Below are 12,553 nucleotides of genomic sequence, written 5' to 3' on the forward strand. Positions count from 1 at the left end.
GGGGGTCTGTCGCTCTGGCCCTGGCTGGACCAGGTCTGGCAGAGGAGCAGTGCCCTGGCTTGCAGGGGCAGGTGGCCCGGCTGCCTTCTCCATCCCTGCTCCCTGTGGCCGGTTGCCTAGGGGGCGGCTGGCTGGCTGGCTTAGCCCGTGCCCCGCGTGGGAGCTCCGGGGCCTGAGGGAGACCAGTCCTGTCTCTGGGCAGTAACATCTGAGCCCCCGGCTGCTCAGCCTCCTCTCGGCTCGCAGCGAGGGGAGAACCTCGCTCCCCCAGGGGATCCCCGCGGTCTGACGTGGCCAGGCCAGGGGGCAGGGCAGCCTGTGTCCTCGCTCATTGCAGAGACTGCAGCCAGGCCTGCACTGGGACCCCCAGAGAGCCGGCACACGTGGGGCTAGGAATGATGAGTCCTCTGCTCTCTGGGCCACAGCCGGCTCCTCTCGCCAGCATGAAACCCACCAATAGAGCCACGCAGCGACGGCTCCCAGCCTGCACGTGGCCCGGGGCAGGGAGGGGGTTAAAACCCAAACCCCATCAGGGCCATTCTCTCCTTCCCCTAGCCAGCTGCGCCGCTGCAGCCCCGGTAACCCCTGGCCGAGGTGGATTCCTGGGGCTTGGGGGGCTGGACTTCGGCTCTGACTCTAACCGGGCTCATTAAGTCCCGGTCGCCGCAGAAGGAGCAAAGCAAAGCGAGATACAGCGCCCTCCCGCAGGTCTCCCCCATTGCTGGCTGTGTGCACTGGGCGCAGCCCCAGGGAACACGCTGGCAGGCTGAGAGCCCCACCGGAGCAGGATTCGGTTCTCCACTCTCTGGGGGGTTGGTCACTATGACATCTGAGCACCTGAGAGCTGTTGGAGTTTCTGAAGGGCCTAGGGGAGTTAGGAGCAAACCCTCCCTGGAGTGACTCCACTGTCTGATCTCGCTGGATTCTGGCACCGTTGCTCTCCTTGGAGCTGCTTACCTGCTCCCTCACCCCAGCCCAGACGGGAGCTGAAAAGTGGCACCTTCCCCCTTCCATTAGCCCCTCGGGCTGTCTGGGGGGAGATTGGTTTGGGGACATCTCTGTCTCTGCTGGCATTACATGGGGTCGGAGGGCAGCATTGTGATGGTGGAGGCAGAGGCCGTCGCCGCTGCACCCAGCAGTTGGGGAGGGGGTTTGTCTGTCTGCCTGTCCCCTCTGAGGAGTGCCATAGTGATTGTGACATTGGAGACCGTGTGACTACCAGCCTGGCACCATCACCAGCTCCTGTGGGCATCGGGGGGCCTGCCAGCCCAGGGCACCTCAGGGTCTTGGGAGCCGTGTGGTCAAGGCCTCAGCTGTGCTACCAAGCTCACCGGACTGAGCCACCTTGTGCCGAGTGGCTGTGGCCCAGCCTGCAGGAATGGGGCAGCTGGGAAGCTGGGTTCTGGAGGGACCACGGCTTTGGCCAAGGCAGGTTGTGGTTCATTGGGTAGGACTGGGGCAGGCAATTGTATCGGACACCCTGGAGCAGCTGTTCCTGTTCTACCATCTGCACTGTGTCAGGCAGCCAGGGAGCTGTAACCCCGAAGTGTTTGCTGGTATCGCTCGTCCTTCAGTCTTCTGCAGTTCTCACATTTCACAGATGGGGAAACTGAGGCATGAACAGTTAAGTGACTTACAGTTGCCCACAGTCCAGTGGCAGAGCCAGGGCCCACTGCGCGTAGTGTCACCGTTCTCAGGGGGGCACATACCCTCGTCACAGCACCCCCCGTTGTATCACAGGGCGAGGACTCATTAGCAGGAGAATAGCCCTGCATCTCTCCCAGGTACGCCAGCCCTGCCCCTGCCCGCCCCCTGCATCGTTTCGTGAGCCCCCTCTGGCCTGCCATGCCCAGCTTCCCCGTGGCGGCTCTGGCCCGTCTCCCCAGCTCACACCCAGCGCGGCGCCTTCATTAGGGCCTCTCAGAAAGATATGATAATTGTGACATTTTTACATGATTAACAACCCATCCAATTTGCATAGCGCCACAGCTCCTGGGAGAGCAGCCAAGCCTGCCACCCCGACAAGCCAGCAAGCAGGTGGGGGCAGGGAGGAGACCTGACAGCCAGGCTGGGGGTGGGGGTGGGGCTGGGCCAGCCCCCTCGGCCCCTGGAACGCTGACCCTGGTGTAACAAAGCGGCCTTTGGCCAAACACTCCTGAGAGTATCAATTCAGGACAAATTGCTCAGAGCAGGGCAGTTACGGCCCAAGGCTGGGGTTCCTTTGCACACCAAACCAGCCAGACAGAGATTACTTTGATCTCACCCCACCGGCTAAGCACAAGTCACACACGCAATTCCCTTAGACACTCCAGTCTCCCAGTATCACCACCAGTCCCACACGTCCTGGGGATGAATGGTTATGAAAACCAACACCCCAGGAAAAGAAAAAGGTTCTCCCGATCCCAAAGGACCAAGCCCCAGACCCAGGTCAATATAACATAATGCTTACCACCAATCCGTGTGCCGTCCTTTAGAATCTAAATCTACAGGTTATATAAAAGGAAAGGTAGAGTGAGAGCTGAATTGGTTAAATGGAATTCAATTGATAAGTAATGGCAAAGTTCTGGTTCGGCTTAGATATGGTGTAGATTGCCACGTATTCGCAGGGGCAAAAAAAAAATGCAGGCCTTTATACCAGCGCACGTGGCAACAGCCTATACAGGTAAGAGAATGCAGGAGAGTATGGGTCACGAGCAAACTGAGGACAACACACAACTAAATTAATTAATTTAAGTTTATTGGGGATAGTTACAAGGGTAGGGAGCAGCTTATGTTAGCTAATAGAGTTAACAAAACCTAAAACACAATGCCTAAAATATCTACTAACAATATTACAAACAAAATGCAGCATTTAGTAATAACTGTACTTACAATACAAACCAACACTCTACGACCGGCAACATAGAAGCTCTATTTGAAACACGTGAGTGAGAGAGAGGCGAGGTTGTAGGGTCGAGGTCGGTTCATCGGATACACGATAACACGGGACACGTTTTCTCCTCTCTCTGCCTGCACATGGCAGGGCAACCCCTAAAATACCCACTATGACATCACAGAAGTGTCATAGTGGACAGACCCCAAAACCTGTGTGTGTTCGCCTCTGATTGGCACAAGCAATGTTTACACCAAATAGGGGAGCAGGTGCCAAAAGGTCTGGCTTCGCCCCCAAAAGGTGAGGTAATGCATATTGTTGTAGAATGGGTCCAATACTGAATGACAAAAGAAGAGGCCAGGGCAATACCGGTCTGGCAAGTGATACAGGATGCAGACAGGAACCCATCTCAACATGATGGAGTAAACTGCAGGTTCAAATCAAATCTCTGGAACATCCCCAGCTGGGATGGGTCATCAGTCCCTTGTGTAGAGCTTCCATTTGTAGCAAAGTCCCTCCAGAGCCAAGAAGCAGGATCAAAGAGAAAATAGAGGGTCTTCCCAGGGCCTTTTCTATTCTCTGCCATGTGGAAGGACCCCTTAGTTCTTACTGTGGGAAATCACAGCAGCAAGGTGGAGTTTGGAGTCACCTCGGCAAGTCACATGTCCATGCATGACTCAGTTCTTTACAGGTAGAGCAGCCATTGCTCACATGCTGCCTTGAATGTTCCCAGGAAAGCTCCTTGGATGTGGATTGGAGTCTCCCAAGATCTATTGTCAATTAAGTGTTTCTTGATTGGGCACTTAATCTGAAAATTCCTTTCTGAAGAAGCTGATCTAATGCTTCACTGGTGCTACTTAAAATCAAACACATTGAGATACAAGTATGTAGATAATATTCATAACTTCAAATACAAAACTGATACACACATACAGACAGCATAATCATAACAAGCAAACTACAACCTTTTCAAAGACACCTCACTTGACCTCCCTTGTACAAGATTTGGTGCCACTACAGGACCTTGGTTGCAACAATGATCTGTACGGTCCCAGTTCATGTGAATAACGTCAAGGCTGGCTCCGCAGGGCGCATGGAGCAGGGGGTGGCTGTGGCTCAGGGTTCAGGACTGAGAAGCTTCCATGTCCCCAGAACCTCCGTGCTCAGCTTTCCCACAATGCACCGGTGCATGACATGGGCCATCACCTAAGTAGCGTCAGACCTAGTAATGGCACCCCCCACCCCACCCCCCGAGAGGGCTGGGCCACGGCTGGCATTCAGGGGCCTTGCATTGGAGGGTGCAATGCAATGGGCTGCCCCATTGGGGGTGGTTCTAAGGACTCTGTGATGCAATGGGCTGTCCCGTTTGGGGTGGTTCTAAGGACTCTGCAGTGGGATGGGCTGTCGCATTTGGGGGCGGGTTCCAAGGACTCTGCATTGCAATGGGCTGCCCCATTAAGGAGTGGTGCTAAGGACTGTGGTGCGATGGGCTGTCCCATTTGGGGAGTTTCCAAGGACTCTGCAGTGGGGCGGACTGTCCCATTTTGGGGGGAACTCTGCCTCTGCCCTGACCAGCCTGTGCCCTGTCGTTTGCACTCTGGGGGTACAGGCAATGTACCAAACTGAGCGTGGGTCCCTGAGAGGTGCCGCGGGAGCCCCGTGCTCATAGACTCTAGGACTGGAAGGGACCTCGAGACGTCATCGAGTCCAGTCCCCTGCCCTCATGGCAGGACCAAATACTGTCTAGACCATCCCTGATGACATTTATCCAACCTACTCTTAAATATCTCCAGAGATGGAGATTCCACAACCTCCCTAGGCAATTTATTCCAGGGTTTAACCACCCTGACAGTTAGGAACTTTTTCCTAATGTCCAACCTAAATCTCCCTTGCTGCAGTTTAAGCCCATTGCTTCTTGTTCTATCATTAGAGGCTAAGGTGAACAAGTTTTCTCCCTCCTCCTGATGACACCCTTTTAGATACCTAAAAACTGCTATCATGTCCTCTCTCAGTCTTCTCTTTTCCAAAGTAAATAAACCCAATTCTTTCAGCCTTCCTTCATAGCTCATGTTCTCAAGACCTTTAATCATTCTTGTTGCTCTTCTCTGGACCCTCTCCAATTTCTCCACATCTTTCTTGAAATGCACTGCCCAGAACTGGACACAATACTCCAGCTGAAGCCTGAGTAGAGCGGAAGAATGACTTCTCGTGTCTTGTTTACAGCACACCTGTTAATGCATCCCAGAATCACATTTGCTTTTTTTGCAGCAGTATCACACTGTTGACTCAGGAACTTTGTCCTTTAATGTCCAACCTTACATCTCCCTCTGCTGCGAGTTTAAGGCCCATTGGCCTTCTCTGCTTCAGTATCATTAGAGGCTAAGTGTGAACAAGTTTTCTCGCCTGCCTCTCATGACACCCTTTTAGATACCTGAAAACTGGCTATCAGTCCTCCCCTCTCAGTGCCCTCTTCTCTCCAAACTAAATAAACCAGTTCTTTCAGCCGTTCCTTCGTGGTAGGTCATGTTCTCAAGACCTTATTAATCATTCTTGTCTGCTCTTCTCTGGACCCTCTCCCTGCCGTGCCCAGTGCACCAGGCAGTGCGTGGTGGTCTCCCTCGGCTGGCCCCCCTGCCGTGCGGCTGGCCTCTAATGCCTGAGATTGCTCTTGGCACCCCAGGGTGGGTGGTGGGTCAGACGACGGGTGAACGTTCGACGGGGCACGTCCCTCTGGCAGTGTCCCAGATAACATGTTCGTCCACACAACCGACAAGCTACGGCTGCGCCCAGGCGCGACGTGGCACTGGACCCCTACCGAAGGTGCGCCGCCCAGATCTGCGCAGAGCGAGCCGCTTGTTTTTTTGGTTTTAAACGATGCTGGTTCTGGCGGGGACCCAACTGCAGAGCTGCCAGTGTAGGAACAAATTGTTGGAGCAGGGCAGTCACACAGCCCAAATGGCTGGGGTTTTTCCACGCTCTAAGGCAAACCACAGCCAGACAAAAAGGGACTGGTTGGTCTTCACCCCACTGTGCTCACGCCAGTCACAGCAAGCAATTTTCCTTAGACGACTCGCAGTTTCCCAGTTATCGACTACCAGTCCCACACGTCCTGGGAATGAATGGTTATGGAAAACCACACCACCCCAGGAAAAGGCAAAAAGTTCTCCCAAAAGGTTCTCTCGATCCCAAAGGACCAAGCCCCAGACCCAGGTCAATATACACATCAGATCTTACCCACAAATCACGCTGTTGCCAATCCTTTAGAATCTAAAATCTAAAGGTTTATTCATAAAAGGAAAAAGATAGAGATGAGAGCTAGAATTGGTTAAATGGAATCAATTACATCCAGTAATGGCAAAGTTCTTGATTCAGGCTTGGAGCAGTGATAGAATAAACTGCAGGTTCAAATCAAGTTTCTGGAACATCCGCCGCTGGGATGGGTCATCAGTCCCTTGTGCAGAGCAGGGGTTTGCAAATGGGGGGGGTCAGGACCCCTCAGGGGGTCACAAGGTTATTACATGGGGGTCGTGAGCTGTCAAACTCCACCCCAGAGCCCGCTTTGCCTCCAGCATTTATAATAATGTTAAATATATTTAAAGGTGTTTTTAATTTATAAGGGGGGTTGCACTCAGAGACTTGCTGTGTGAAAGGGGTCACCAAGACAAAAGTTTGAGAATCACTGGTGTAGAGCTTCCGTTTGTAGCAAAGTCCCCCCAGAGGTAAGAAGCAGGATTGAAAACAAGATGGAGGAGCTACAGCAGCTTTTTATCGTCCCTTGCCATGTGTCTTTCTTTCTTTGTCTCAAAGACAAGCTGTCCAGCACATGGCATGGAAAAATCTCAGAGTTCTGTCCATAGGCAGATCCCTGCCGGCCTTGCTGAGTTACAAGGCGTATCTGCCTCCTCTCAATGGGTCAGCTGTGTAGCTGATGGTCCTTAATGGGCCATCAAGCAGGCTAGGCAGAGCCGACACCAACTTGTCTGGAGTGTCACTCAGAAGCACACCACAAGTTTGAAATCCAGACAATACAGAGCCAATATTCATAACTTTAAATCCAAAAATGATCCATACACCCAGATAGCACAGTCATAACCAGCAAACCGTAACCTTGTCTTAGACACCCTGTTTGACCCCCTTTGTACAAGATTTGGTGCCACTACAGGACCTTGGTTGCAACAATGACCCATGTGGTCCCAGTTCATGTCCATAACGTCACACCTCGCTGGGAGTGGGAGGCTCAGAATGAGCAGCCACTTTGGGAAATTGCAGGGGGTGGGCCCAGCTAAGCGTGCAGGGGGTCTCCGGGCATGGAGTGCTGGGAAACGGCCTCAGAGAGGAGCCCTGAGCACAACCCATGGGCAATGGAGCAGCCATGCCAGAGCACACGGGGTCCCACCCTGCCCAGCATGTTCCCCAGGCCCCGAGGGGCAGGGCGACCCCAAGAGACACAACCCACCCAGCAGCCCCATGAGCGCTCCCCTCGCACAGGCCTCCCTGGCATTGCACAGCTGTGATCTCCATTTCCCCTTGTGATCACCTGAGCCAGAAGCCAGCATCCCACCCCAAAATAAAAGCAACGTGAGCCTTCCCCAAGACCCAGCCCGTGCGCGCTCCCTGTGGGCAGCTGGGCCCCGGCCAAGGCCCATCCCCTGGAAGCAGCCACCCGGCTCTGTGAGCACGATGCCTGGCATTACAGAGGATCCAGCAGATGCCAGGCACCCTAGAAACAGCCTGGCACCAAATCCCACAGCACTGCCCTGTGAACGACCCTGTCAGCCCCCTGAGGGCTTGCTGCTCCCTGCCCCAACCCTGCCGCGGCCCAGCTGCCCAAGGGCGTAATGCTTCAAACAGGGCAGCCCCAAGTGCCCGGCTAGCAGCCAGCACGTCCCACCACAGGCTCCGCCGGAGCAGGGCGATGTGCCCTGTTGATGGCAGTTGCCCAGAGCAGGCTGTTCTGGGACAGATGCGAGGGACCTGTATGTCACCCCAAACACACCGCTCCCTGTACAGCACTTCCTGTCGGCGCTACCGGCCCTGGGGGGGGTCTGTGCTCTGGGCAACTGGTAACACTGAATGCCCCCAGAACCCCAAGCCCAGACCCACAGGACACCCCAGGCCCGCAGGACACCCTGTTCCCAGGACACCCCGGCCCCGGGCCCCCTTTGTAAGTTGGGAGGTAGATGATCATTTCCTCACTGCCCCACAGTACATGGGGGGCTGAGCCCTTCAGGGGGTGCTGCTGTCTCAGAGGGTGGGTGCACAGAAGCTGGACAGTGCCCCCCGTGGGGGGCCAGCGTGTTCTGATTTGCTGCTGCCGCCAGGGACCAACACCCATGCTCCTGGCCTGTTTCCATGTAATGTGTGTGGCTGAGATGCCAGCCACCCCCCCACCCCTTCCCCAGCAGCCCCCAGACCCTCCGATCTCCACCATCCAGGCTCCCTGGGGCAAGAAACGCCACCGGCTTCTGCTTAGCCCCTGCTGCTGCTGAATACAACTGGGGAGTGGAGATGGCGAGGGGCAGGGCCTGGCACTTGGTTCTGGGGCCTGCTGTGGGCCAATGCCATCGGCGGGGCACAGGTGCAGCCGACCCACACATCATGCCCCCTGGACCCGCACCCAGCGGCATGGCATCTGTGGCAGCACTGACGCAGACCCGGCCAGGCTGGCACTGGCCAGGGGGCTGTCTCCTGGCATGACTCTGCCAGTGCTGCCGCTGGCCATCCTCGAAGCCCTTGGCCCCAGGTGGGCTCTCCTGAGTCTGGCAAGCTGGACCCAAGGTCCACTGATTGCACCCAGAGGCTTCCTAAGGAGCTCGCAGGGCTTCGGGTCCTTGCACCCTCCCTCACAGCCTGCCAGGGCTGGTACCAGGAGCCCTGCGCATGCTCCCCGATGCTGGCCCTTGCACAGGTCCCTGGGGAAGTGTGTGCCCCCCGCCTCCACCCCGCACGAACCTCCACTCGCCTGCTGGGCCCTGGGATCTCTCCCCGCTGCAGCTGCTGTGACAGTGCACAAGTCCACACTCTGTTCCTTCCCCACCCTGCCCCCTCTGGGATTAGGGGCCAGGCCCCCCAGCCGTGCTATGTTACGGCCTCTGTGGAACTGCTGGTCCCAGCTGGCAAACCCCCGGCCTCGATGTCTGCCTCTCCCCCAGCACTGACACACACACACACCCCCGCCCCGTGCCCTCCGGGCTAGACCCTGTCCGGGGCTGGGAGTGCCCAGCGGCCCCATGCCCTGCTTCCCCCAGTAAGTCCATCTGCCCCGCTCCCTCCATCCATCCGTCCCCCTACACACACCCCTCCTTCTGTCCTTCCATCTACCCCTGCCTCCCTCCCTCCATCCCCCTACACACTCCTCCATCCATCCCTCCCTCCATCCATCTGTCCCCATACACACTCCTCCATCTGTCCTTCCATCCCATCCCTCTCTTGCACTCCCTCCATCCCCTACACACCTCCATCCATCCTTCCCCTACACACCCTTCTCTCCCTCTATCCCTGCCCCTACACACCCTCCATCCTCTTCTATCCACCCCTCCCTCCATCCATCTGTCCCCCTACACACTCCTCCCTCCATCCATCCCTCCCCATACACACCCCTCCATCCTCCGTCCATCCACTCCCTCCCTCCCTCCATCCCCCTACACACCCCTCCATCCATCCTTCCCCTACACACCCTTCTCTCCCTCTATCCCTGTCCCTACACACCCTCCATCCTCTTCTATCCACCCCTCCCTCCATCCATCTGTCCCCCTACACACTCCTCCCTCCATCCATCCCTCCCCATACACACCCCTCCATCCTCCGTCCATCCACTCCCTCCCTCCCTCCCTCCATCCCCCTACACACCCCTCCATCCATCCTTCCATCCCTGCCTTCATCCATCCCTCCCCCTACACACCTCTCCATCCTCCTTCCATCCACCCCTGCCTCCCTCCATCCATCCATCTGTCCCCCTACACCCTCCATCCTTTCACACTCCTATACACCCTTCCCTCCATCCATGTCCCCCCATTCTCACCCCTCATCACACCCCTCTGTCCATCCACCCCCATACACACCCCTCAGCCCGTCCTTCCACCCATCTGCTCCCATACACACCCCTCTGCCTGTCCGTCCACCCCATCACACCCCTGCATCCATCCATCCCCCTACACACCCCTCTGTCCCTCCATTCATCCATCCCCCTCTGTCCTTCCATCCCCATTCACACCCCTCCTATCTGCCTGTCTGTCTGTCTCCCATCCCAGCTCTGCTCTCTCCTCTCGCCTGCTTTCTCAACACTGGTTCTCCCCGTGCTCCCCACTCCCTGACACCCCCTGATACCCCCTGTCTCTCTCTCCCCACCTGCAGCAGCCACCCCCTGCATCAAGGCCATCAGCCCCAGCGAAGGGTGGACGACGGGCGGCGCCACCGTCATCGTCATTGGCGACAACTTCTTTGACGGGCTGCAGGTCGTCTTCGGCACCATGCTGGTGTGGAGCGAGGTGGGCGAGCGGGGGGCCCCCTCCCCCGGTGCCTCTCTGCCCCCCAAGCCTCTGTCCCTGCTGAGGTCTCCCACCACTGTGCCAGGCAGAGCCCCTTTGGGCTGGGCTAGGGGCAGCTGTGGGTCAAGGCCAGGGGTCCCTGCCTTGTGCTGCGCAGCTCCCTTCAGAGCTCCAGCCCCACCCGATGCCGTCTCCGCGGGTGCCACGCCGGACCCCTCCCGCCCGTCTCCTAGCGCTAGGCCACCCCTGGGCCCAGCCAGAGCTCAGCCCGGCAGCCCCTGCCCCGGAGGGAGCCCCGGCCCAGCCTGGCCTGGGGAGCTGGGCGAGGGCAGAGCGCCTGGGGAGGGGTTCCAGGGGCACAGCAGGCCCCTGGGGGCTCCCCACGAGGAGGGGCTGCGATGGAGGCTGCTCATGCCACTGGTTGGCCAGCACAGGGTCCTTGCACTAGCTAGTCTGTGAGCTTGAGAGGCTGGGCTCTAGCCGGGGGGTGCGGAGGGAGGAGAGTGAATCTGCACCTGAATCGGGGCCTTAATCACCCCCACATTGCCCCCATCATCATTTCCCACGCCCCCCACTGCACATGGGCTCAGCCCCCCTCTCTCCTGCCCCTTGCAGCTGATCACCCCTCACGCCATCCGGGTGCAGACGCCGCCCCGCCACATCCCCGGCGTGGTGGAGGTGACGCTCTCCTACAAGTCGAAGCAGTTCTGCAAGGGCGCGCCCGGCCGCTTCGTCTACACAGGTGAGGGGCGCGTCGGGCAGGCGCCTCCGCCCTCGGTGCCCCGCACTCCCAGCCGCGCTCACCTGCTCCGCCACTGCTCAGCCATGGTGGCAGGGGGGACAAGTGACATGCCCAGGGCCAGAGAGCGAGCGGATGGCAGAGGTGGGAGTGGAACCCCAGAGTCCTGCACCGCTGGTGTAACTGCTAGGCAGCACTACCTCTCTCTGCCCCAGGGGATTCTGGGAGTTACTGGGGGTCAGGGTGGCCAGGGACTGGTGGGTGATCGGCCACCCCCGAGGTGTTGAGCACACTGGATGGCCAGGAAATCATCCTTGGTGGCCCTTGTCTCGTTGGGATGCCATTTCCTCCTCCCCCACAGTGGGAGGCCTGTGGGGCAGCCCTGGGCTGGCGTGCTGTGTCCTGCCCAGACCTCTGCCCGCAGTGGCCCACCGACTGCTGCGGCGAGGCCTCCTGCCCACAGAGACCGGGTCCCTGCTCTGAGGGGCACCCGCAGCCTGGGCACCGTGGAGGTATCCCAGAGGGGCAGGACAGCAAGGACCTGCCGCTCCTGACCCCGTGGGAATGCAGGAGTGGGAGGGGGGCCTGGTGAGCTCTGAATCGCCCCCCACCCCAGGCTAGGCCCAAGGGGGGGCGGGAGGTGGGAGAGAGGACAGTGAGGGGGCAGGTGGCTAGAGAATTGTGTGTATGGGGAGGGGCGGAGGGGTAAATGGAGGGAGGGAGGGGTACATGGGGGTAGATTATAGAGGGTTGGTTTGGTGATAGGATGGGTAGGTAGGTGGGTGGGGTAGGTGGATGGAGGGACATGGAGGGAGGGAAGAGGAGGGTCGGTGGGGGCTAGATGCAAGTAGGGGATGGGAGGGACGGGGATGGAGGGAGGGTCAGTGGGGGGTAACTGCAAGTGGGGAATGAGTAGGTGGGGGTTAGCTGGATGGAGGGATGGTTGGAGGGAGGCGGAGGGTCGGTGGGGGGGGTTGATGGATGGATGGGTAGGTAGGGGATGGAGGAAGGTCGTGGGATTAGATGCAGGTGGGGGATGGGTAGGTGGGGGTAGATGGATGGAGGAATGGGGATGGAGGGAGAGTCGGAGTTTCGGTGGGGGATAGATGGATGGAGGGACGGTGTTGAAGGGAGGGTCATGGGGGTAGCTGCCGGCTGGGCATGGGTCGGTGGGGGGTAGATGGATGGAAGGAGGGTTGGAGGGTCGGTGGGGGGTAGCTGCAGGCGGGGGATGGGTAGACGAGGGTAGATGGAGGGAGGGTCGGTGGGGGGTAGCTGCCGGCGGGGGATGGGGAGGCAGGGGAAGGATGGATGGAGGGGTGTGTAGGGGGAAGGAGGGGTGTGAATGGGGATGGAAGGAGGGTTGGAGGGTCGGTGGGGGGTAGCTGCAGGCGGGGGATGGGTAGACGAGGGTAGATGGAGGGAGGGTCGGTGGGGGGTAGCTGCCGGCGGGGG

General features: G+C 58.3%; 1 protein-coding gene across 1 annotated transcript in view; it reads left to right on the forward strand.

The window, feature by feature from the left end:
- Positions 1-12,553, forward strand: part of EBF4 (EBF family member 4) — a 117,268-nt gene that overhangs the window by 74,126 nt on the left and 30,589 nt on the right. The window contains exons 8-9 of the mRNA XM_075066215.1: positions 10,216-10,359; positions 10,975-11,101. Of these exons, the coding sequence (XP_074922316.1) occupies positions 10,216-10,359; positions 10,975-11,101 (271 nt within the window). The remainder of the gene's footprint in view (positions 1-10,215; positions 10,360-10,974; positions 11,102-12,553) is intronic.

Source organism: Chelonoidis abingdonii, chromosome 5 (genome assembly GCF_003597395.2).
Source record: "Chelonoidis abingdonii isolate Lonesome George chromosome 5, CheloAbing_2.0, whole genome shotgun sequence".
NCBI classification, from domain to species: domain Eukaryota; kingdom Metazoa; phylum Chordata; order Testudines; family Testudinidae; genus Chelonoidis; species Chelonoidis abingdonii.